Source organism: Cyprinodon tularosa, unplaced genomic scaffold, assembly GCF_016077235.1.
Source record: "Cyprinodon tularosa strain WSP-4 unplaced genomic scaffold, ASM1607723v1 ctg136, whole genome shotgun sequence".
Taxonomy (NCBI): domain Eukaryota; kingdom Metazoa; phylum Chordata; class Actinopteri; order Cyprinodontiformes; family Cyprinodontidae; genus Cyprinodon; species Cyprinodon tularosa.
The window spans coordinates 635,752-662,144 of NW_024038178.1; the positions used below are offsets into that span (position 1 = coordinate 635,752).

The 26,393-nt window shown below is 38.2% G+C and overlaps 2 protein-coding genes across 3 annotated transcripts in view; both read right to left on the reverse strand.

Moving 5' to 3' along the window:
• Positions 1 to 350: 350 nt before the first annotated feature.
• Positions 351 to 1,634, reverse strand: LOC119778632 (zinc finger BED domain-containing protein 4-like). Its single transcript, XM_038277967.1, has 2 exons — positions 1,430 to 1,634; positions 351 to 1,004 (listed from the first exon to the last, which is right to left on the reverse strand). The coding sequence occupies exons 1-2, from the start codon at positions 1,568 to 1,570 to the stop codon at positions 570 to 572; spliced, it is 576 nt and encodes a 191-aa protein (XP_038133895.1). The 5' UTR covers positions 1,571 to 1,634; the 3' UTR covers positions 351 to 569.
• A 5,663-nt stretch (positions 1,635 to 7,297) lies between these two features.
• Positions 7,298 to 26,393, reverse strand: part of ca10a (carbonic anhydrase Xa) — a 374,229-nt gene continuing 355,133 nt past the window's right edge. The window contains exons 9-10 of one of the 2 annotated variants that reach the window (XM_038277948.1): positions 22,567 to 22,759; positions 7,298 to 8,289 (exon numbers count right to left, since the gene is read on the reverse strand). In XM_038277948.1, the coding sequence (XP_038133876.1) occupies positions 8,283 to 8,289; positions 22,567 to 22,759 (200 nt within the window). In that variant the 3' untranslated portion in view covers positions 7,298 to 8,282. The remainder of the gene's footprint in view (positions 8,290 to 22,566; positions 22,760 to 26,393) is intronic. The other variant, XM_038277949.1, reaches the window with a different exon arrangement.

The window sequence follows — 26,393 nt, forward strand, 5'->3', positions numbered from 1 at the left end:
AGAAAACATTTTTTTTTTATATATATATATTTATTAGGGGTGGGACGCGATTAAAATTTTTAATCGCGATTAATCGCATGGCTGTGAAATTAATTAATCGAATTAATCGCATTTTAATCGCATACTTGGAAACAGCAGGAAGTAACTTTTTCCACATGGATTTTGAATGACAACACATAAGCTTAATAAACAAAATATTGTTTATTTTTTTTAAAGAAATATCAACAGGCCAGTGCAAATTTTAAAGTTCAACATATTTAGGAACACTAAACTCAGAAATTCAAGTAGCTCTATAGGTATAGGTAGAGCTTAATACTGCTTTTTAAACGCAAAAATGCATTACTCTCAAGTACATTCAGAACAAAAAGCCTCTGAGGCTTTAACACAATTCGTGGATTTATCAACAGTTCAACTGTTTACAAAAATAAGTCAGAAATTAAATGAAATTCAGTCCAACTCTTTATAACATTGGCCATTCAGACAGTTCAGTTCAACATAAAGTGACAGTGATTGACCTCCAATTTTTCCCATTTGAAACGCAACTGGCCAAAGGATACACATTTAACTGATTACTTCCTCTCTTTCAGCCAGTTGCTGAGACATACTAGCCTGTTCACATTTTCGGAGCTCAGGGCTGCCCTCTTCTTTTGAACTATATTACCTGCCAGGGAGAATAATCTTTCGCAGGGTACCGAAGTGGCAGGGCTGCCTAGATACTTGCGGGCCAGGACAGAGAGCTGTGGATGGGCTCTCTCATGAGTGGACCACCACTGCAGTGGGCAGTCTCTTTCACTGATGGTAGGCTCTGCCTTGTAGCGGGCCAAGGCTCCTTTGGGCCCATCTTCATCCTCTGATTCAGAGTCGGAATTATACAGCAGGAGGCTCCTCTTCCTTGCTGGCTCCTCTGTGCGTTCCGGAGTGGCTCTGCCTGGTTGTTGTTGCACCAGTGCCTCAATGCTGGTCCACACCTCTCCTCGCTCTCCTCTTGGTAGACACTTTAGGTCCTTAAGATCAGAATAAGAATCAGAATCAGGTTTGTGGTCACATTAATCAGAGATTTACAGAGTACAAGCTGGATGAAATTCATTAGTATACATGGTTTCCATCATCCAGAATCTCCTCTACTGGTTGTGCCTATGGTCAAGTCTAAACTGTCCAAATTAGAACTGCCCCAACAGCATCTTGTTTTAAAAAGAAATTAAAAATAGCATTATTCTCATCTGCCTTTGGTAATAGTTGGTTAATTATCTTCAATCCATAAAACAACATGGATTATTTTTTTCTGTTTTCATTTTTTTTTTACTCTTTAGCAGTGCTATACAAGTCATGTTGAAGTTGTTATTCCATAAGAGAGGGGAGGGGAGTTGGGCCGAGGAAATAAAAGAGTCATAAGCAATAAAAGAGAAAAATAAAGAAGACCATTACACACCTTAAAGCGAGGGTCGAGTGCTGTAGCCACTTGTAGAAATCTGTGATTTAGGGCATCCTCACGCTGAGACAGCCCCTTATCTTCTACCACAGCAATGGGTCTGCAGTCGAGAGCCGCCCAGTAAGCCAGCGCGTTGGTCATTTTCTCGGCCTTGGTCTTGCTTACCCTGCCCTTGAAGCCAGTCAACTGGTGTAGTGTGGGTTGTTTCGTCTTCCTCCCAGTTGGGCTAGCTTCCACGCTAGTATCTGCCAAGCTAGCTGCTACATGCTTTGCGTTCAAGTGATATTTGAGGCTTGATACGCTGCGGTGATAGGCGAATTCCTTGTTGCATAATTTACATATGACCGCGCTCTTATCGACTCTTCCCTCCTGTATTTTAAAACAAAATTTCCCCTGCAAAGGACCAACAAAAATGTTTTCATCTGCTTCGTCTAATTCTTCCATGGTTGTCTCTCCTTATAGTTAAAAGCAACTTTCTTCTCTGTTCTTCTTCTTCAGTTTCCGTCCGACGGTATTCTGGCCATAGTTCTAATGCTGCCCCCACAGGTGAAATAATTACTTGGGTGAAATCCCAAACGACTTCCAGGAGACTGTGGTGTGCGATTAAAATGCGTTAATTTTTTTAACGCGTTAATATTTGTGTGATTAATTAATCGAAATTAACGCGTTAATGTCCCAGCCTTAATATTTATATATTCAAATCATAATATATGTATTCAAAATTATATGATTTGCATGTTTTATAATTTTTGTTTATCAGTACTTTTCTCAGTTTTATTATTTTAGTCCTTTTTATTTATTCTAATTTTTGTGTGTATTGGAAATGTATGTACACTTTGAAGGACAACTGTATACAATGGATAAATTAAATCATCAAAAAGTAAGTCCCGTCTTTCAATGTTTTGTCTTTTGACAGATGTATTACTCATGTTCTTTGACTGCTAGTAGAATAGCATCATTATATAATACACCAAATAGTTTTCTGACTAGAGTTGGTGGGTTTGAGAAGCTTTCCTCTTCTTACCCCCTGATGCTTGGTGATCTAATCTGAAGGACTCTGACATGTCACTGTAACCCCGACAGTTTCCACTTTGTCTCTGCTCTGGCTGTAAATGTGAAAAAGCAAAGGCTCGACAACAGAACTACTTCAGTTCTTTCTAAAACCTCCTTATGGTGCTGTTTCAGATGCTCTGAAGCAATAACAAAGACTAAAGAGAGAACTTTAGAAATGCTGTGACAAATTGTCTCTATAATGAAGTGAGTCATGTTTTCAATCATGTTTATTCTCACACATTTCCTGCATTTCAAAGGAGGCATGCCCTGTTCAATGTCAGACATTTAATTTTTCTATACCCCTGACTTTTAAATAACACCAATTTCGGATCCAAAGAACTTAAGTCAGTCATTTAGAGAACCATCCAACGTGTACTTTTAAGCCATACTGTAACTGTCAGGCTCAGAACTGAAGGATCCAGTTTTCAAGGAAGGCATACAGTCTCAGAAGGTTTATTGTAAACAGAATTGGAGTGATCGTTGTCGGCGTCTAAAGCAGGCACCTCTGTGGTTGGAGACAGCAGGTTAGTGACCAGGTCTTTCTGGAAGTGGATGATCACGAATGTGAGAGTCACTAACCTGGTCTTATAGTTCAAGTGGTGAGCGGTCAGAGGACAGGCAGAAGGTCAGAACCGAGAAGACAGATGTAGCCAGGATGATACAGAGGGGGAAGTTAAAGCCGTTGTCTGTGAGGTGGTAGGTTTTCAGAGCCAGGAGGTCAGAAATCTGGTGAGGCGCCAAAGGACAATCCAAGATGGAGTTGGGTAAAAGTTCCAGGTACAGTACACAGAGCAGCTGACAGAATGGACGAGGGCAAGCAGACTCAGTGGTCGGGAAACAGATCCGGTCGGTACACAAGCAGGCAGAGATCAGGTAGAAGGCAGGAGAAGAAAGGTCAGGCAAACAGATCAGACAGGAACAGGCAGACTCAGAGGTCAAGATGCAGAGCAGGTCAGTATCAGGTAGTCAGAACTAAGGAAAGCTGGAATAAGTCTCCAAGAAAGATCAAAATAATCTGGCACTGATGACTGGTCTGGGGGCTGGTTAAATAGAGAGCAATGCCGGTGGATCAGATGAGCAAAAGGAGAACTGGGTGGAGCTAAGCAGGTGTGTGAAATGAGTAATCAGACCAGGCAGTGCTGAGATCATGGCAGTATCTGGTCTCTAAGAACACTCAAATACCATAATAAAATCAAATGTAATGTCAACAGATTCATTCCACAACTGAAGCATAGAAGGCTTAAAGAAAATTGGATACCATCTCTGAAAAAGTCAACCTTGAACATAACCCAAAATATACCAGCAAATCGACTTGTAGAGCTAAAGAGGAAATAATTATTGAAAGAAGTACAACTGGCTTTTTTTGAGAAATGTACACTAGAAAATATTATTTTGATCATTTCTTAAGATAGCATTTTTGAATTTGGGGGTTACAGATCTGTCGACCATAATTTCTACACAACTTTGGCTACATTCTCACTGTAGGTAAATGTGACTCATGTCAGTCTTTTTCATTGCAGTGTGATCGGCCAGCTTCTGACCTTTTCATACCCCAAAAAATTCAGCTGTGCCACTTCCATTTGTTCATAATCAAATACATATCAGACTCCGCTGTCTGAACGGTCATGTTGCATTTTATCCCTCTTTCATGTCACTCTCCAACTACACACCCACACAGCAGTAGCAGTTAGGGTTTACTAAAAGACCGTTGTTAATAGCTGTGGTGCTTTCTTCCTCCTGCACTGTTTTTCCCTGTATTCCCTCTCCCACTCTTTGGTCCCCTGACCCTCGATCAGCTCCTTTTCATTCTCTCTCTTCAACTGCTGCTCTTTCTCTGCCGCCTCCTTCTCTCTCACTCTCATCCCTTTGGTCACCTTTTCTGCTATCATATTCTTCAACCTGGTAAAACAGTCCAGTTTTTGTTCAAATATGCATCAAGTGTATGCTAAAAAGCAGTCGGTTTTACCAATAACCATCATTCCAAATAAATGACTTGAATATAAGGTGAAAAGTCATCCATGCAATCTGTGCTTTTCAGCACCACGGATGGTTGAACAGTGGTCACAGAGCTTCCACAGAGTTGGTCAGTTTAAGAGACAGACTTCATCATGTTTTAGCTTCATTTACAATATTTCTCTTGAGAAATGTCTACACTTGTAGCTTTAGAAAACAAAATAAAACAAAATAAAACCGGGTGTTACAGGACCATTAACCACACAAGGACGCCCAGCATGCCGCTCTTATTGCAGCTGGATTGCTGCCTGTCCTCGCAACTCATTGCTTTGACCATTGTCAGATGTCCTTCTCCGTTTTGTGTTCAGTGTGAAATAGTTCAATGTAGAGATTTTTCCTGCTGAGCGGTTTAAAATTGTAGCCCAGAGTACACGGCTCAGCTTCTTTTACATGCTTCTCTTTGGCGGCTTATAAGGAAAAACCTTATTTATGTAAACAAAACGAAAAAAAAAACAAAACAAAAAAACACTTTTTACACCTGTTGTAAACAGAAATACGTATATATATTCATTCTGCATTGTGAAAAAAGAACACCATGATATTCATGAGTGCAGGAAATTTGATTTTGTATATGATTGATCCCAGTTAACAGTACAATCATATAGAATGAGTTGTACATCCAATTATGATGTAGTCGTTTCACGCCTGTTAGCTAACCACATGCACCAACGTTCAGTATGTCTCTATGTTGCCACAGTTGTATATTAGCACCGTATTCAGTCAGCAATATGTATACTATAGTATACTATATTTATACTTACCTTTTTAGGATGTTTTTCTATTTATAAGGGTTTGTTGTTGACTGCATTGAAGGTTTTCATTACTTATTAAATCAGGCATGTAAAGTTCTGTGGGTAGGAAATAATGGCAGAAATGGATGGAAGTATTTCATTTTCTTAATTGTTTCTCCAACATTTTTCGCATCTGTGCTGATGAACACGTCCTGAGAACAAAAAGCATGGTCACTACAATATATATTGTAATAATTGAAGGACTGATGTTAAAGACACACTGTGTAACTTTTGGCCACTAGAGGCGCTAGACCTATAGCTGCCCGTATTTTGCGTCTAATAAACATTGAAAATAATAACAAAGATATATGGCCGTAAAATAGGAGCAAAATGTAAACTTACCAGTCTAATAATAAAGTTGAGAAAAGAGAATTGGTTTTACATCCGGCTTATTCTTTCAGCCTGCCCATGACCAGTAGTCAGGCAGGAGGAAAAATAGTAGAGCAAAAAGCCTTAGCTCCATGACATTATAAGAGCCTGAAGACATAAAGTGATATGTTCTTTTAGGTCAAATGACCTGGCCAATGACGGTCCATCTTGTCCTAAGCAGTAGCCCCGCCCGTAGCATTGGTAGTGTGAGGAATCCCTTGAAATAACTCATATGCATCAAGGAACTCAATGGTGTGCCTTTCAGTGTGTTGTTGTGATGTTTACTTACCTCTGTCTATTCATCTTCAAGGAGTTCATGCTTAAATATTTGGGGCTTGAGCAACTTTTAGAGGTTCAAGAAGTGACCATTTAGTAATTGTGAAACATAAAATTGTATTTTGGAAGTACAGGGTCTGGTATTATTCTGGAATTCAAATGTTTAGAAATAGTTTTTCAGAAAATGTCTATAGTACGTTTTCCTCTTCTGGTAGCTCTACCGATTAAAAAACAAAATGTAAATCCCTTTATTGTCAGAAAATGGGAAAATCTGTTCTCCACATTTTGACCCATCCCTTTGGGGAGCAGCTGGCTGCCATTGTGTGGCCCTCGGGGAGCAATCAGGGGTTAAGGGTTTTGCTCAGGAACCCAGAGTGGAGGCTGTGGGGGTCGAAACTGGTACTTGCAACCTTCTCAGAGCTCTAACCACTAGGACAATACTCCCCAATTGAAGGGTGCAGTAGGTTATCAAAGGCTGGGTTATCTGCCGGGCCTGTTGGTGAATAAACACCCGGTTGGTGTCCTGCTTTATCAAGAGGGCCATCGTTTGCATCGACCAACAGTGAAAAATAGTTGGCTATCCACTTTTAGGTGCTCTTTTCATGTTTTGCGGTACGACTCTCATCAATGACTATGTCAAAGGTACAGCAAACAGTGAAGGCAACAAGGCTCAGTGGAGAGCAGATGGGTGATGGCAACTTTCTGATAAAGGACAGTGTGCAGGGGGGATTTATGGTTAAACATGCTACTATTAACTGGCAAATGAAAATGAATAAAATAGTTATTCATGCAAAGTATGTTATACATTGGAGTGGTGTGTGTTATGAATTTCATTGTGGTTTGAGGAATTGAAATCAACTGCTTTGGCAGTTTTAAGCCGCTTTAACACATAGGTTTTGGTAATGTACTAGTACCAAATTACTGGGTCGTACAAGAATTAGCACCGTTCCCACATGCGAATTGATCCCATTAAATTACCAGGTCAGCTCTTTCAATACTTAAGCGGACAACAATGGAATCTTTACACTGAATGTCACCTGCAGGTGGCAGCACTAGATGGGCTATAGCTTTAAATTATCAATTCAACCCCTAATGAAAAGTGCCAGCAGGAAATTTCTAGTTCTCCCCTTGTATGGCCAAGTGGGGGAGGGGGTGGCTAATGCTCAGGGTCACTAATCATAGTGCCATCTGCGTCCATGTTTGAGAGCAATTAAATCACTTTTACAGTGAGACATAAAAGAGGAGATGAGACATAGAAGTGTGACCTTTTTCCTAATAAAGAACCCCATGTTTAAGGTGGAATCGCTCTGTTTCCATATGAAAGTAGAACAGTAAGAAAGCAGAACATATATAGGGACGTAGAATCTTTATATAGGCTTTGTAGACACATTTATTGGGCTGATAACATTACTCAAACACAGTGTATGACCATTGTAAACAAGAAAACAGAAAAAAGGCATCAGCTCACACTGAGAACCCGCACAAGAATTCAAAGTGTGCAAAGCTGTTTAAAATTCTGAACCTTTGTGAGTTTTTTTTTTTCAAATCCTCTTTAATATATCTTTTTATTTTGTTATTTATCACTTTTTCTTTACATCATAATTTTTCTCCAGTATTGATAATAGTAATAATATATACAAACGAGGCCAAGACGCTCCGAGCCGACATGGGCTTGTTGGATCCTGTAGCATGACTCAGTTTGGGAAAATGACTAAGTAAGGCTGTGCTGTGTTTGTTCCACTCTGCTGATGACAAGCCCTGTTGGGTGACCTTGATGAAATGATTGTGTGAGTCCTGTTTCCTGTTTAGAGTCAACCCACGGTTTCATGTTTGTTCTTGGACAGTACCACTGATGGCTGCTTCTTTTATATACAAAGGCTTCAGAGTCCCGAGGTTGTCCTGTTGGCTAGGAGGCTATCAAATAATTTCTTTAAATAATAGTTTTGTTTTTTTCTCTTAACACTTAAGTGTCTTTTTAGATTGTCCCCCACCACCCACAAAAAAGAAAAAAAAATCATTTGTATCAAAATGTTTATATAGATGTAGTCATACAGTGTGGGGAAATGGCTTGTTAGAATGTGTTGGATTGAGGGTTGAAACAGTTCTCAATGTATGAAAAGAAGAGTCTTTTTTTGTAAGTTCTCTTATTCAGGAAAAAAAATGACCAGTGTTTCTTTCTTTATACAATGCCATGAAAGATTCTCAGATGAGATGAAGCCTTTAGACCGATTCCTCGTTTCCGTTATTCCTCCTGCTTGCCTCGTTCCACTCTCCATCTCTGACATTCGTTTCTCCTCCTCGCTCATCCAGGGGGGTGGAGCGGGGTGTGGGGGGGCTATTTTAGCAACCACTCATTCACTGCAAGAGAGCAGAAAGAGAGCAGCAAGAATAATGATTTATATATAAAAAATTGCTGTAAAAGTATTCACCACGCTCCAAAGCTCAGCTGTTCTCCGACATTATTCAGTTTCCCCCACCCTGCTACCATATTTCATATTTAGTCATAACACTGCGTTAGAAGGATGTTGCTCGAATGAATGGAGTGAATGTAAATGGGGTGTGGTGATTGGTGGAATGGAGGTGGAGTTAAGGAGGGGACTCTTGCTATTATTTCCCCAAGTGCCAGCCTTTGTGGAAATTTGTCACAGAGATGTCGGAGGACAAGAGGAGAGGAAAATAAAAAGTTAAGAAAAGAAAATGGCATTTTATTTGAGGGAAAAAAAACATAATGTAATAAGGACTATTGAAAACAATCACTCAATTACTAGTCAAGTGATGTCAGCATGGCCTTTTAAGCCATTATGTTATACGTAGATTCACAGTAGCAGGAGGGATATCCTGATCACTATTTTTGTACTTTTTCCTAATATATAAAAGTGTCTAACTAATGTGTGGTCTAAAAATAATCATAGTTTATAGTAGTTAAACAACACTTTTTCTGCAAAAAAATATCTAAAAATCAGTGTATTAAACCTTATATTGGGTAGCTAAATAACTTAAATGGAATTAATATTCTTATCTTTAAAATAAGATAAATAAATATTCTGCAGTTTAAATAACATTTTGTGTTTTTTTTTTGTTTTTTTTTCTTAAATGTAAATTGTCTTATTCAATTTGCAAAGTGTCTCACCTACCTGTTTTATTAAAACATATATACTTATTTTGGAAAAACTTGACGTAGATTTAAATATCTGCTGTGTACTTTAAAAATAATAACTTTTTTCTAATCCAAATCTTAATGTAAAGGAAGATGTGGTTAGACTTAACAAAACCCCTAATTTAATGAACGGTAAAGAGACCATTGAATGTTAGACTATTTGTAAACTGCATCCATCCGTCCATCCATCATCCATCCATCCCACTTAGTCCTTGTCAGTGGGGCTTATTCCTATCTCCGGCGAGAGGCGGGGTACAACCTGGACAGGGCGCCAGTCTATCGCAGGGCAACATAGGGACACACAAAGATACACCATGCACATACAAACTCACCTAGGGAGAATTTTGTGAGGTCAAGTAACCAGGAAGGCCAAGTATGCAAGCATGCACGGTGAGAACATGCACAAAGAGCTCCGGCCGGGAATGGATCCCAGAACTTTATTGCTGCAAGGCAGCAGCGCTACCCGCTGTGCAATCCTAAACAGAGGTGTCAAGTAACAAAGTACAAATACTTTGTTACTGTACTTAAGTACACTTTTAAGGTATCCATACTTTACTCCATTACTTATTTTTCTTCCCAATTCTGACTTCTACTCATTACATTTTCACAGAAGTATCTGTACTTTCTATACCTTACATTTTTAAAACAAACGTTACTCGTTACTCTTGGCTTCCGTTTAATATTTACTGTATAAATATTAGCTATTCATCAAATTTGTGCTGATGCCAAAGGAAATCATCAGAAGCAAGCAGGTGTTCTTCAAACTGCAAACGCGAATTGTCTATGACATGCTACATCGTTGGATTCAGAAAAAGATGTAGAAATGTCTGAAAGGTCGGACATACAGTAGGCGAGAGCGTATTGGGAGATGAAGACCAACAAGACCTCCCTCATTCTTGGCCCTATCTCAAAGAATTTTTCGAAATAGTCAAAAATTTAGCTTTCCATTCATATAGTGGCATCTGGCTGTTTTTTAAAAGGTTACTTTATACTTTAAGTAGTTTTTGGAGCACATACTTTTTCACTTTTACTTGAGCAAAGAGTCAAGTTGATACTTCAACTTTTACCAGAGTGTTTTTAAACTGCAGTATCTATACTTCAAATTAAGTAACAAATGTGTGTACTTTTGACCCCACTGGCCCTAAACCATAAGTCCACTGGTGTTAGGGAAGGGATAAACTTACATGGCAGGGTAATATGGCCTATGTATCTTGTATTAATGGTTTAGATGCAGTTTATAAATGATTATTAATAATCAATAAACCTTTTAATCAAAAATGTTTTGATCATTAAGAAATGGTCTCTGCACCACTTATTAATGGTGATTATGTAAAGTGTTACCAAAGACACTGCATGAAAAGTGGGATTTTCGTCAATATGCAGCACTGTAGATTGTCGTGGAACTTCAGGTTAGCGGCAGTTTACGGCAATTTGCAGGCTTCGCCGAAAACTCCCGTAAATTGTCAGAAATTGACGTGGACTTTCTTAGACAGTGTTCCCCCCATGCCTCCCCCCCATGGAATTCTAGGGGAGGCTTTAACATGTAAATGAACATGCTGTGAGCTATACAAATGCAAATCAGGGTTGCAGGGGGGGTTTTACTCCAAGTGACATTTTTCTAAAAGGTAAGAGATCAGGCTCAGTATAGCCTCTTACATTTTAGCTTGAATTGATTTATTTAATTAAAGTATAGAGACCAAAACAGATCTTTAGCTGACAGAGCAATACATTTAGAGCAGTAATTATAAAAAAAAAAAAATTGCATTTAAGATAAAAAATAAAATGTTGTCTGTCAATATGCTCAATTCACAATTACTTAAGTGGAAAAGTTTCAAGAAATGAGTCTGAGATGATTCACTTTCTAACATGGCGCATTATCCTGTTGGAAGTAGCCATCAGAAGATTGGTACACTGTGGTCATAAGGTCCGGCCAGGTCAAGATCCGCAATTGCAATCGCACCAAACAGGAAAAAGAACATCGACAAATTCCGGTTCGTCAAATTAAAATATAGCAGCAACAGATCGGTGACTAGAAATTATAGCACAATTCTTATATATATAAAAAAAAAATCTAACACAGTTTATTTAAATGATTGGATCCAAACTATTGGTTATTCACCAACAAGGAAGCAGATTTCTCATCTCCATCAAAATATTTATTTTATACCGAGGGACTTAAACTTTAATCAAATCCATTCAAAAGAAACTTCTTATTACAGGAATGAAAAGAGATGCTGAGTTTGGGAGTAGAGAAGTTCATTCAAAAAAAGCAGTTTTGAATTATCCTTATCCCCGTTACAAAAATCTACAGATATATATATATATATATATATATATATATATATATATATTTGGGCAGAAACTGAACATATGCTGGATGATGGTGGGATTTTTTTAATATGTCATATTAAATTAAGCGCTCACAGGGTTCATACAGGAATGAGTGACTCTAATTTAATGCTATTTTAATGCTATTAGAAATGATTTTAATGCCATCAACAAGAACCATGTACACAAGTTATTAGTGTACATAAAATATGAAGGAGCTGTAAGCACAGTTCCATGACTCCTGTATGTATGTAAACACACACACACACATACTGTATATACGTATATATATATCCTCTAGCTTTTTCTCCGCCTGGAGCGATATAATATATCTGACGAAATTGTTTTTATAAGCATTTTTTATTAAAGAATTATAAATACTTCGATAAACATATTTAAATAATTTTAGTGCCAATTAAGGCCTTGATTTAAAAAAAAAAAGAATTCTTTTTAAATAATTTTTATTGATCCGCGGAAACCCTGGTTCATCTCGCGCATGCTCTCTACGATCTCCAAGAAATTCAGAGCGGAGCGGTCTGGATGTATGCTTTGCTTTGTGCAGGCGGTCTGGAGCGGAGTATGTGGGATTTCGGGGTAAAACTCCTCTTGGACGCAATGGCGACTCTGAGGTCGAACAAGACGAACTCAAAGAAGAGATGCTAGCGGTAAATATATGTTCGATTACTGCCTGCTAAGCTAAAAGCAGCCTAGCCTAAGCTACGGCTAATAGCAGCCTAGCCTAAAGCTACGGCTAATAGCAGCCTAGCCTAAAGCTACGGCTAATAGTAGCCTTGCAAGAACAAGCTTTATTAAAGTGTATTTTTTTGTGATTCACAGGAAGCAGTTAGCCGTCTTCACAACTCGGAGACTAATTGCAGGCGCTATGAACCGGAGCAAGGGTAAGATTTAAAGAATATGCTTTCATTCTGCGGTAAAAGGCAATGGATACGGATAGATACCGATCATAGCTGTACATTTTGTTTTCACAGACCTCCTATTTGCTCGGAGCCATATCAGCAAGTCCAGATTTGCACGATGTTGATAAAGACGACATTGTGTGTAAGGTCCTTGTTACTGTGACTTGCGTTTGATTTTTTTATTCATACCACTCTCATTTAATTGTTTTCCAGCTGCCTGTAAGACGTATTTTGAGACGGTACGCAGGAGCTTCAGATATACGCAGCCAGCCAACACGTTGCGTGCAGAGGCTGCCAAGCAATCTGCTCGGAGTCGGGCCAGAAGAAAGAGGGTAAGACTTTATTTGGTGACTATTTTTCAGGTGCATTGATAGATGTGTTGTGTCCATACGCAGTGCGCTGATTCATTGTTTTTTTTTCAGCTGCTGAAAGCGAGGCAGAGTGTGCTAGCAGATGAGGAAGTGGAACTCTGGAAGTCCGCCACGTCGGCCTCATGTCCGACGAACAAGATGGCGTCGTTGGCGGTGTCTCTGGATGGATTGTACGGTCGCCGCCATTTCGTAGGCCGGATTTCACTGAACTCTGTGTTAAGCTGCAGTCCCGGTTAGAAGCGATGCCGAAGTACAGGGCCACGCACAGTAGGCGTCTGCACATCGGACCTGCCTTGGAGGGAATGCTGCCTGTTACCTCCAACCCCGAGGAAGCAAACGGACCGTTCACGGAGTTGTAATTTTTAGATACGCATGTGTTTGGATACGCGTTGTATATAGTTGTGTGTGTTTTAATAAAGCTCTTTCTTTGCATAAACAGCTTCCTGGCAAATGTTCATTTCCTGTATAAATTCATTCATGTCCTTGATGGTAGCCTAATAATTGTGTAGTAGTGTAGGATAACATAAATACACAGCATACGAATGAATAAATACAGTGGTTCCCAAAGATTTTCTTCTGGGCCCCCCTTTGCATTACAATAAAATTTCCACGCCCCCCCACCCCCAAAAAAAAAGAATCAACTGGGCACACACATTGTTCAACCAGATATAATAAATCTATACACATATTTTGTTTTCAAACTCCACTGAAGTTTATTTCACACTTCAGGTTGCAACAAAACAAACTACACCATCTTTACAGTGGACCACTTTTGTGTAACTGTATTTTTTTCATAGTTCTGTAATGTAGATTAGAAGAGGATTATTTGTTATCTGTGTTATTTTAAACATATTTCTTTTTTTTTTATTTGTAACAATATTTAACTTTGCTATAATCTATACATTAAAAAAGCCTCTGTGCAAAATGGAGTGAAAACATTGAACAGCTCCCTGAGAGTTTTTTCCATTGTACTTTAATCCTCCCATCTTTTCAGTGGCTGTAGTGAGCCTGCTTTTTGCTGTATATCTTCTCAAATCTGGGTTGCATTGTCACAACTGTCCATTATGCTCAGTCAAGCAAGCGCTGTTTTTTTTTTTTTTTCTTCATTCATCCATACCGCTTCCCGCCCCCCCCCCTGCAATGGCATTGCGCCCCCCCTAGGGGGCGCGCCCCACACTTTGGGAACCACTGAATAAATATATGAATGAATAAATATATATTCATAAATATATATATATATATATGTAAATTTATATGTAAATTTATATGTAAATATATATATATGCCAACCAATCACGAGCGACTTGTTTAAAAAGAAGTGGTTCCGTCCAATACTCAGTAAGAACATTAAAGCCTGGCGTGGCCACGTGTGGTTTTGCTGCCAATCACGAGCGATTTCACTTGTTTGAGAATAGTGGTTTCAGCCAATACTGAGAAGGTTATTCAAGCCAGACCTGGCCAGCCGCGCGGGTTTGCTGCATTCATATGCTAATTAGGGCCATTAGTACAGCTGATCGCTCTCCACATACGTCAGAGTCCGTTTCCGACAATTTGTGGCACGACAAACGCGGACAAGCGCGGGTTGCAAATTGTCGGAAACTGACGAAAATCAGGCAGATCTGCGGGAGTTTACGGGGACGAAAATCTCACTTTTCATGCAGTGAGATGTATTCAGTGTCTTTTCTGTGCTACAGAAAGCTAGGGTTAAGGTTTGTTTAACTGTTTTTAAAAATAATGTCTACATTTTTATAAACTCAAGATATACCATACAAATTGGGAGATGTTTTAAGATTTAAGGCACCTGTAAATCCCAAAGGTATTTAATAAAATCAGTGATAGTGTGAGCTGTTGTACATCAGTGAGTTCACAAACTTCTAATACCTTAGAGCAGGAATTTCAGACCAGGCAGTTTAAACTAAATTCTTCAATTCTTCTAAATTCTCCACAGAATTTATTTATTTATTTTTTTTGTTTAATCAGTCTGTTTGATTTCCCTCCAAACATCTGGAATCAGGATGATGCTCAATTGAGGATGTGTCTGGGGTTTTGATCTATTGGAAACATTCTTTTCAGGAGATTCTCCTTCAGTCCAAGGCAACATGACAAATTTTCAAGTATTTAGAGAAACATTCCAATATTGTGCTACCTCAGCCACCATTCTTTACAGTGACTGGCATTTAGTTAATCCATCTCTGAAAAAATGTAACCTTAGCTAATGTTTTTCTTTCATTCTTACATATGAACCCTTGCAGACGGTTCTTCCTGGCATGTATACGCTTATTTTGATTGTTACAGTATCCCCTGATAAATGGCAATGGAATATTTTGTGATCATATTAGTAACCAGATTGATCAAAGCTCATTGCTCTTTTGAACAGCCTTGAATATGTTCTTTTTACTTAGATTGTCAAGGACGGACGATCAGAACACAAAGAAGAAAAACCAAAGGAAAAACAGGATAATGGAAGAAAAAAATATAAAAGTATGACAACATGATAGAATGAGTAGTGGGAAAGAAGGGATGGTCAGATAGAGGAGAAAAGTAAGAAAATATAAAGGATATGGAGTTGGGAGGAAGACAGACGGTTGAAAGGAAATTAAGGAAAAAGATAACAAATGGAAGAAATGGCAGAAAGAATGAAATGTAGACTGAAGAGAAAAACAGACAAGAAAATTAAGAGGTATTAAGTAAAGGACAAAATAAAGAGAGGTAGGATACATATTTAGACACATAAGATGACAAAAACAAGGGGGAGAAAATTTGTGAAACAAGTCCAAGAAGGATTGAAGGAAGGCAACAAACAAGGGGAAAGAAGGACTAGAATAAATAGAAGGACAGAAAAACAGCAGAGGGAAGAGAGGAAGGACACATGGATTGCACAGACAGAAGAAAGAAAAATAAGACACAATGTTATAGGAGCACAAAGAAAAAAGGAAAGGCCATGAGGGAGTGAAGAAGAAATGAAGAATCAAAATTTTTAATGAAAAATGACTTAAGGGACAAAGAAAGGTAGGACAGATAAAGAGAGAAATGTGAAAATACAAATATTTTTCCTGTAGTCTTATCTCTTTTTTTTATGCTGACACAGAGCTGGAAAATATATAAAACAATTTCCCCTTTTTATCCAGACTTCTCGATTTAGTAGGTAGCAGTATGTGCAAACAAGTCAAAACTAACATAACAATGGATTCTTCTCACAGTTAAAGTTGGTACATTTATTGCCTTTTCTGGTCAGAAGAAGCAGCGAAACTCATCGTTTCCTGCCTTGCAAGAAAATACATTTCCTCCAGCTTCTTAAAACATGCATTTTCACAATCTATCCATTTAATCCTGAAGCTCTTACACTTTATAGCTAATTAACAACCATGTGTTGCCTTCATAATAGTGTCTAGTTTGTGTTTGTCAGACAATCAGAATCATGAAGTGTACAATCCTTGAAGCTTTCCCCACAAACTATTGCACAGCACAAAAGGTTTGGCTTTTAAGGGAAGTGGAGTGAACAGTGCAGAACAGAGGAAGAATGAGCAAAAGAGACACAGAGAAAAATTGCCATGCTTTTGGGTCAGCCACGGTACAGCAAACCCTACAATGAATTTTACGCTCCAGGGGTGAATTTAGCAACTTCATATTTGGCCTGAAACAATGAAGAGGAGATTGCAAACTTCTCTTCCTGTTTTGCTATGTTACAACTCCAAATATCAGTGTATTTTACTAAAAAGAAAGCTGAAAAGCGTGGTGTGCATTTCTATTTAGACCCTCTTACAAAAACACCTCAAGGAAATATCGAGTTCAACCAATTCCCTTTAGAGGTCAGCAAAATAGCAGACTTAAAGTGATTCAATCATAAGATAAATGTTGATGTTTTTTGAAGGTCTTCTACTTTTATGACAGACCATTAGTGAACAAACAGCACTAGGGAAATTATGCAATATATTATTCGTTTTAGGGAGAAATGGTTTGGACGTTACTTTTTGTAAAATAATACCAACAGCTTAAAGAGATTTCATCAATACAGGTGCTGGTCATAAAATTAGAATATCATGAAAAGGTAGATTGATTTCAGTAATTCCATTTAAAAAGTGAAACTTGTATATTATATTCATACATTACATACAAACTCATATATTTCAGATGTTTATTTTGTTTAATTTTGATGATTACAAATGACAACAAATGAAAATCTCAAATTCATCATATCAGAAAATTAGAATATTACTGAAGACCAATAAAAACAAAGGATTTATAGAAATGTTGGCCAACTGAAAAGTATGAACATGAAAAGTATGAGCATGTACAGCACTCAGTATTTAGTTGGGCCTCCTTTGGCCTGTATTACTGCAGCAATGCGGCGTGGCATGGAGTCGATCAGTCTGTGGCACTGCTCAGGTGTTATGATAGCCCAGGTTGCTCTAATAGTGGCTTTTAGCTCTTCTGAATTGTTGGGTCTGGTGTATTGCATCTTCTTCTTCACAATACCCCATAGATTTTCTATGGGGTTAAGGTCAGAAGAGTTTGCTGGCCAATTAAGAACAGGGATACCATGGTCCTTCAACCAGGTACTGGTAGCTTTGGCACTGTGTGCAGGTGCCAAGTCCTGTTGGAAAATGAAATCTGCATCTCCAAAAAGTTGGTCAGCTGCAGGAAGCATGAAGTGCTCTAAAACTTCCTGGTATGTGGCTGCGTTGACCCTGGACCTCAGAAAACACAATGGACCAACACCAGCAGATGACATGGCACCCCAAACCATCACTGACTGTGGAAACTTTACACTGGACTTCAAGCAACGTGGATGAAGTGCCTCTCTTCTTTTCCTCCAGACTCTGGGACCTTGATTTCCAAAGGAAATGCAAAATTTACTTTCATCAGAGAACATGACTTTGGACCACTCACCAGCAGTCCAGTCCTGTTTCTCTTTAGCCCAGGCAAGACGCTTCTGACGCTGTCTGTGGTTCAAGAGTGGCTTGACACAAGGAATGCGACAGCAGAAACCCATGTCTTTCATACGTCTGTGTGTGGTGGTTCTTGAAGCACTCACTCCAGCTGCAGTCCACTCTTTGTGAATCTCCCCCACATTTTTGAATGGGTTTTGTTTCACAATCCTCTCCAGGGTGCGGTTATCTCTCTTGCTTGTACACTTTTTTCGACCACATCTTTTCCTTCCCTTCGCCTCTCTATTAATGTGCTTGGACACTGAGCTCTGTGAACAGCCAGCCTCTTTAGCGATGACCTTTTGTGTCTTGCCCTCCTTGTGCAAGGTGTCGATGGTCGTCTTTTGGACAACTGTCAAGTCAGCAGTCTTCCCCATGATTGTGTAGCCTATAGAACTAGACTGAGAGACCATTTAAAGGCTTTTGCAGGTGGTTTGAGTTAATTAGCTGATTAGAGTGTGGCACCAGGGGCCATCAATTTTGAACCTTTTCACAATATTCTAATTTTCTGATATGATGAATTTGAGATTTTCATTTGTTGTCATTTGTAATCATCAAAATTAAACAAAATAAACATCTGAAATATATGAGTTTGTATGTAATGTATGAATATAATATACAAGTTTCACTTTTTAAATGGAATTACTGAAATCAATCTACTTTTTCATGATATTCTAATTTTATGACCAGCACCTGTATGTCTTCAAACCATCTTTTGCAGATACAAATAGAAGTTCAAAGCTACTAATAAATGGCTTTCCATCTGAAAGGAAAGGATAAAAACTAGATATGAACTCTGCTGCTTTATGAAAGATAAATGATGTCCAGCAACCTTTACATGGATCTCTGTAAAAACAAACCAGAGTCAACTGGCTACATCAGCTAAATTTGATGGCAATATTGATTGATTGATTGACTTTGTTGATTTCACAGTAGAGAAATGCATTTGTTAATTCATTTCAATTCGGTTCATTTAACACATGTTGTGAATTGGTGCCAGATTATACAGTCAATTTGATTCTGAGTTTTCTATCTAAGGAGAGTAGTTGATTGCATCGACTCATTGACCCGAAGGCAATCCCTCAAACTAAGCATGCTTGTAGCAACAGTGGAGAGGAAAAACTCTCTTTTAACAGGAAGAAACCTCCAGCAGAACCAGACTCAGTGTGAGCTGCTCAGTGTGAGTATGGGTTACATTGGCTCAAATCTTCAAAAAGAACAATAAGAATGTGCCAATGGAAGAAAAGATGCATGGGGGTATATAGAATAGGATAAAATTCAACTTTATTGCACTGGAGTACAAAGCAAGGAAATGAGGTTTGCATCTGTACAGCATGTCCTATATATATATACATATATATATATATAATGTATGTATGTATATATATATATATATATATATATATATATATATATATATATATATATATATATATATATATATATATATATATATATATATATATATATATATATGACAGCTGAAGTCTTATTGACAGATAGAAACAAGTTATTGCACTGGGTATGAAATGGTAATTGCACATTATACATTGCACAAGTTACTGCCGTTGTAGTGTCGGATTGTAGAGTCCGATGGCAGCAGGGATGAATGACCTGTGTAAAAGTAATTTACTAAAGGAGCTGCTCAGCTCCTCTACAGTCTGGATGTGGGGCATGAAAGGTGCTGTTCTTGATGGATGTAAGAAAACACTTTAACACTTTTGAAGGTTAGAGGACATAATTCTCTAAGACTGTAGGGTTAGTCCTTAAAGGGTTAATGTCAGTTGCTTTCCTAAGATAGTAGTAACATAATCCAAACCTGACTTGAAACTGACACTGGGTGGATTCCTAGAGATACATATAAACAAAAATAACCTGTTATCTCTTTATGGCATTTAGCAATTATGCAAAAAAGGAATTGTTTTAGCCTGTTGCTCTTCATATGAAAAACATTAGAGCATAGAGTTTCAGTAGGTTTTTTTTAAACACTTTAGTTACATTGACTTTGTTAGTACTATATACAGTATAGTTTACATATACAAACTAGGGAAAGATAGAATATTGGAATGTATTACTTGTCATTATGTGATATCTACTTCCTGCTTTTATCATGTTTTTATCTTTACTTGCTTTTATCCTGCTTATACTTTCCTTCTATTTAACTTACTAATTCATGTAAAGCCTTTCAATTGTCTCTTTACTAACTGTGGTATACTTGCCTTGCCTATCTGCAATTTGTCATTTAACAGGTGGCTCTTTATTAAAGCTATAAAAGCATCATGACAAGTCAAGAAAATGTGTAAAGATGTAAACAAGTAAAGTACTCTTAGCACATACTAGGATAGCCAGTTGCTACAATTCTTAACTTAACGCTGTAGGTTATTACTCTCTTCGACCTCATTGACAAAACATGATTCTGTCTCTATTTAACTAACATTTTACTTAAATATTTGGAAAAAATACCAATTTAATATATAACAAATATCTGTATTTCTGAATCCGGCTAAGGGAGAGATAAATTATGGGGCTCCGTACTTGGTTTTTTGCCTTTTTAGCTTCTATGTTTTGATAGACATTTGATTACAGGTGCTGGTCATAAAATTAGAATATCATGAAAAAGTAGATTGATTTCAGTAATTCCATTTAAAAAGTGAAACTTGTATATTATATTCATACATTACATACAAACTCATATATTTCAGATGTTTATTTTGTTTAATTTTGATGATTACAAATGACAACAAATGAAAATCTCAAATTCATCATATCAGAAAATTAGAATATTGTGAAAAGGTTCAAAATTGATGGCCCCTGGTGCCACACTCTAATCAGCTAATTAACTCAAACCACCTGCAAAAGCCTTTAAATGGTCTTTCAGTCTAGTTCTATAGGCTACACAATCATGGGGAAGACTGCTGACTTGACAGTTGTCCAAAAGACGACCATCGACACCTTGCACAAGGAGGGCAAGACACAAAAGGTCATCGCTAAAGAGGCTGGCTGTTCACAGAGCTCAGTGTCCAAGCACATTAATAGAGAGGCGAAGGGAAGGAAAAGATGTGGTCGAAAAAAGTGTACAAGCAAGAGAGATAACCGCACCCTGGAGAGGATTGTGAAACAAAACCCATTCAAAAATGTGGGGGAGATTCACAAAGAGTGGACTGCAGCTGGAGTGAGTGCTTCAAGAACCACCACACACAGACGTATGAAAGACATGGGTTTCTGCTGTCGCATTCCTTGTGTCAAGCCACTCTTGAACCACAGACAGCGTCAGAAGCGTCTTGCCTGGGCTAAAGAGAAACAGGACTGGACTGCTGGTGAGTGATCCAAAGTCATGTTCTCTGATGAAAGTAAATTTTGCATTTCCTTTGGAAATCAAGGTCCCAGAGTCTGGAGGAAAAGAAGAGAGGCACTTCATCCACGTTGCTTGAAGTCCAGTGTAAAGTTTCCACAGTCAGTGATGGTTTGGGGTGCCATGTCATCTGCTGGTGTTGGTCCATTGTGTTTTCTGAGGTCCAGGGTCAACGCAGCCACATACCAGGAAGTTTTAGAGCACTTCATGCTTCCTGCAGCTGACCAACTTTTTGGAGATGCAGATTTCATTTTCCAACAGGACTTGGCACCTGCACACAGTGCCAAAGCTACCAGTACCTGGTTGAAGGACCATGGTATCCCTGTTCTTAATTGGCCAGCAAACTCTCCTGACCTTAACCCCATAGAAAATCTATGGGGTATTGTGAAGAAGAAGATGCAATACACCAGACCCAACAATTCAGAAGAGCTAAAAGCCACTATTAGAGCAACCTGGGCTATCATAACACCTGAGCAGTGCCACAGACTGATCGACTCCATGCCACGCCGCATTGCTGCAGTAATACAGGCCAAAGGAGGCCCAACTAAATACTGAGTGCTGTACATGCTCATACTTTTCATGTTCATACTTTTCAGTTGGCCAACATTTCTATAAATCCTTTGTTTTTATTGGTCTTCAGTAATATTCTAATTTTCTGATATGATGAATTTGAGATTTTCATTTGTTGTCATTTGTAATCATCAAAATTAAACAAAATAAACATCTGAAATATATGAGTTTGTATGTAATGTATGAATATAATATACAAGTTTCACTTTTTAAATGGAATTACTGAAATCAATCTACTTTTTCATGATATTCTAATTTTATGACCAGCACCTGTACATTCTAAAAATATGAAGCAAATTAAAACTGATTTTTTAAAACAGATTTTAACAACTTCAACAAATCTTATGGTGGTCAACAAGATATTTTCTTTTTTTAATGTTCTAAACCTGTGAGGGATATTTTTCTATATTTTAAGGAAAGAGTACAGACTGCACGGGCTTTTCAGATCAATCAGACCGTGTAAGTTCTCTCTTGGGCCTGTCAGCGCAGTTGCATGAGTTGACTGTCAATAAGATATAGTATACTAAAGATCTGTAAAACACTTTAAAAAAAAGAGTAACACCTCAATCTTACAGCTGAGATTAAATATATCTAAAAGCTGTATGAAAAAAATAGACTGATTTTAATAACTTCTTCTTAATAATCAGAAGTTTATATAAATAAAGAGGACTATTTAATATGCATTTAAGATTACATTTAAAAACTCCAGAATTAGGTCATTGCTTTATGAGATTCTGATCCATTTACAATATCTGGGTCAAGTTAAGAAAAGTACATCTATTTTTTTTCATTCTTTTAAGAAAGATCAACTAGTACATGTTGTACACTAGACATTTTCAAGCATTCTCAAGCCTGTCTTATTATGATATTCATATATGCCCTACAGATAATGAAAACTCAATATTCACTGTCTTCTAAAATTTGTATTTTACATCAAGTATGGTAAAAAAAAAAAAAAAGTATATGTTAAACAGAAAGGTTAGGGTACTGAAAAGTACACTTATCTTAATACCTGGTTTGGCCCCCTTTTGAATGAATTACTGGCACCGAGGTGATCAGCCTGTTGTTCTGCTGAGGTGTAACATAAGCCCAGGTTGCTTTGAAAGCGGCCTTCAGGTCATCTGAATTGCTGGGTCTGAAGTCTATCATCTTCCCCTTCACAGCACTCTGGAGATTCTCTATGGGGTTCAGGCCAAGTGGGTTTGCTATCCAATAAGCACAGTAACACCACGGTCATTTTAGCAGCTTATGGTATTTTGCCAGTGGGGGCAGGTGTTGACACCTGCTTTAAAATCAGTCATCATCACCATAGTGCTTGTCAGCAGAAGGAAGAGGAAACTACTCTGATGTTTGCAGGTACATGACTGTGTTGACCATGGACTTTTGGAAACACAATGGACAAATTTAACACTTTACTTCAATTACTGGACTTTAGATAAATGGTATTGTCTACCTCTCAACACTTCATCTAGTTATTGGGATCTTGATTTCTAAATTTAAATCAAACTTTACTTTCATCTGACTTTGGACCACTAAGCAACTGACAATACATTTTCCCCCTCAACTTGGCTAAGATTCTTCTAACACTGTCCCTTTAATTTTGTCTGTGTATAGTTGTTCTTGATGCGGTGACTGCCCAAATGTGAAGACATGACCACTTTGGCTCTGCCCCATTAAAATGAACAGATTAGCTGAATCCCAAACCACCCCCTGTGTGTCACTCCCAATAAAGTCACACTCGCAGTTGTGGAAGGTGCCTTGATTGAAGGGGGTGTTGGAGGGGGTGTATATGAGAATAGGATGGCTTCTTACCTCCTACAGAAAGAAAGCAGTCATTGCTATGGCAATGCCACATGTGCATGGCTGTAGCTCTGTGGCGCGGAGTGACATAAAATCAAACGTTTGCCCCTTTCTTAAAACAAATGTATATGGTCAGTTGAAACTCTTTTAAAGAGGACCTCCCATTTTGAATTATTTACGTTTTTTTCTTATACCTAACAAGGGATTTCTTTCAGAATTATAAAGATGCAGCAAACTATTGGAATTTATATTTCTTCCGCCACTAGTTCACATTTACACCTGCTGCTGAATTCCAGTGAGCCTGCAACTGATGCACTCACTATTTAAGAGCTAAATGGTCCACTCCCCCTACCCACTATGTGGTTTGGGATGGCACTTAATGTGGCGGACCCTCTGTGGGAATGTCCAAATGGAGGGATAGTGCTCAGGGTAAGTGTTTAGGGGCCAGTTTGGGATTGGGCCATTGTGTGTTTTGTGTGCAGTTGAGATGGTTGAAAAAAAAAGAATGAGGTTGTCAGCCATATATTTGGCGGAAATGGTGTTTATAGCGCCCCTTTCACAAGTAGGCTCTATCTCTAAGTACAACAAAAATAAAAATTAATAATAATAAACACAAAAGTATTATGCTACATTCACACCTAAAGCAGCAGAGGCAGCAGAAGCAACTAGTTTACATGCAAAGTCAATTGTTGATGCGCATCTTGGCACAGCAAAAGGTCCCTCAGCGAGTTTTGAGCAGAAGGAGCATCGCGTCTGAGCAGCAGAAGCAGTGCATCATGAGCTTATGAGCATCTGAGATGTGGGACGCACCGCGAAAGCAGCAGCTGCTGGAGTTGGACAAATTTAACTTTTGTTGCTCGACGCGCCACATCAACCATTCAGAGAACTTGATCTTGGAGCTGGCAGGGCAGATTGCTGTGATCACTCCCCTAAAACAGTTTATTAATGTCTAGTTTAACTTAAAATGCCAAAATCTGCTGGCAAAATATGTTTGCTTTTGTTATTCTGGTGCCTGCAGTTTGGATTACGTACGTGAAAAACACCAACATCCAGCGCAAAGAGGCTGCTGTCGAACGAGGTTCCTAGTGACAGAGCACTGCTGGTGTACCGGGTCTGAGTGGCTCCAACAGCAAAATAATATTTGAAGGCAATATCATAGTTTTGATGAACTGACTGCACGGATGAAGTTTTCAGTTGGACTTTCTCACTTAAAAACATTAAAACTACTTTTTACCCCCTGATCACAGATATATAGCTGCCATTGTACAGGTAAAGAAAGGATAGGGTAGCTCTGCCCAATACACATCAGACTCACTTTCCGACCGTGCAGCAAGAGCTGCAAAGATGCTTCAGCCAAGCGTCAGAACTAAACTTATACAAACATCAAAAATGAAGCAACACACATGTTTTTGCTGCTCCTGCTGCTTGCAGTGTGAACGTAGCATTAGTAATATATAGTAGTAATATAAACAAAATTATTCTAAAACACCAGAAAGTTCTCTTCGATGGCCCCCTCCCCAAAGTTTGCATGTCTTTAGACAGGTGCTAACCATACTGTAACAGTGTTTCTAGTTACATTTCCCCCTATGTCTCTTCGCAGGCTCTTTTTTTTTTGCACTTGCTGCCTGCCTCATTACAAACGCAAATCACTTTTCACCTTCTTTGAAAATCGGCTCTTTGTTACAACTGCAAGACACACAAACGTTCTGAAGATCATTCGCTGAGTGCACTGATCTTAAACTTTTGACAGCCTCTCATGTTTCTTTACAGTTTAAACAGTAATAAAAATCAAAGGACTGACTGAGGTCAGTCTACTTAGATTTTAAAAGGAAAAAGTATTATTATTATGAAAAATCTGGACTTATAAATTAAATCCATCCAGACTTCATCTGAACACAATCTACAACATAAGTAAATACATTATCTTTTTCACATTACGTCTGTCCAAGCTCATGAAGTGACACAACATGACTTTTCGGACAGTGCTTGGACTGTATGAATCAGGGCAAGAATGAATAACAACCTGATTTTTACACAAGGCTGAGTGAAACAGTGGCACGAGTCACTCTCAGCAGCAACGTATCTCTACTCTGTCACAGCACAAAGAAAAAAAAAAGGATCTTATCCGTGCGACACGATAGTGAGTGTTTAGCACTGTTTCCAGTAAGTACTGGTAGATGAATCAGTCTTTGGCAGCAGTGACTAACTAAACTGAGAAAAAAAAAATCAACAACCAAATACTTTCTTTTAGATATCTGTCAAGTCAGCACCCTTCCCATTCATTGTGTTGCCTACTTACTCAGACCAGAAGACCCTTTGCAGCATAGGGAAACTTTGCAGGGGTTTTTGGTACTTATCTAATTAGGGTGTAACACCTTGGACTTTTCCATATTTCACTTTTTCTTATATCAATTTTTTCTCTGCCCGACTTTTTGGATTTCTATTATCTATAAGCCATAATAATGAAAATTACAAAGTTTAGGATTTGAATATTTTACTCTATGTGTAATGATCATATATATATATATATATATATATATATATATATATATATATATATATATATATATATATATATATATATATATATATATATATATATATATATATATATATAATGTATAGGAGCTTAATTTGAGAATTGAAACCTCTCTTTGTTTTGGAATATAGCAGATCACTTTGACAAGGAGAATGGGAAGAAATTGAGTAACTGTAATACAAGGACACATTAATCCTTCTAACTTAAATACTACATATGTGTACCATAATATGTCTGATCAGGTGTCTTATCAGTATTGTTCCCTAATGGTGCATTCTCACAGAGATTTTGTTTGTTTTGTGTGCCTTTTCTTGCCTGATATTTCACCTGAAACTCACCTGGATGGTGTAAGATATTTACAGACTGGACAAATTTGCGTGGCTACAGAGAGGCTCCACTACATATTTGAGTCTGTTGGTTACAGGTCCTACCTCCACATGGTGTACAGGGATTTCCTGGAGCAGGTTGCGGTACTGTATTTACTTTGCAAAGCAGAGCTA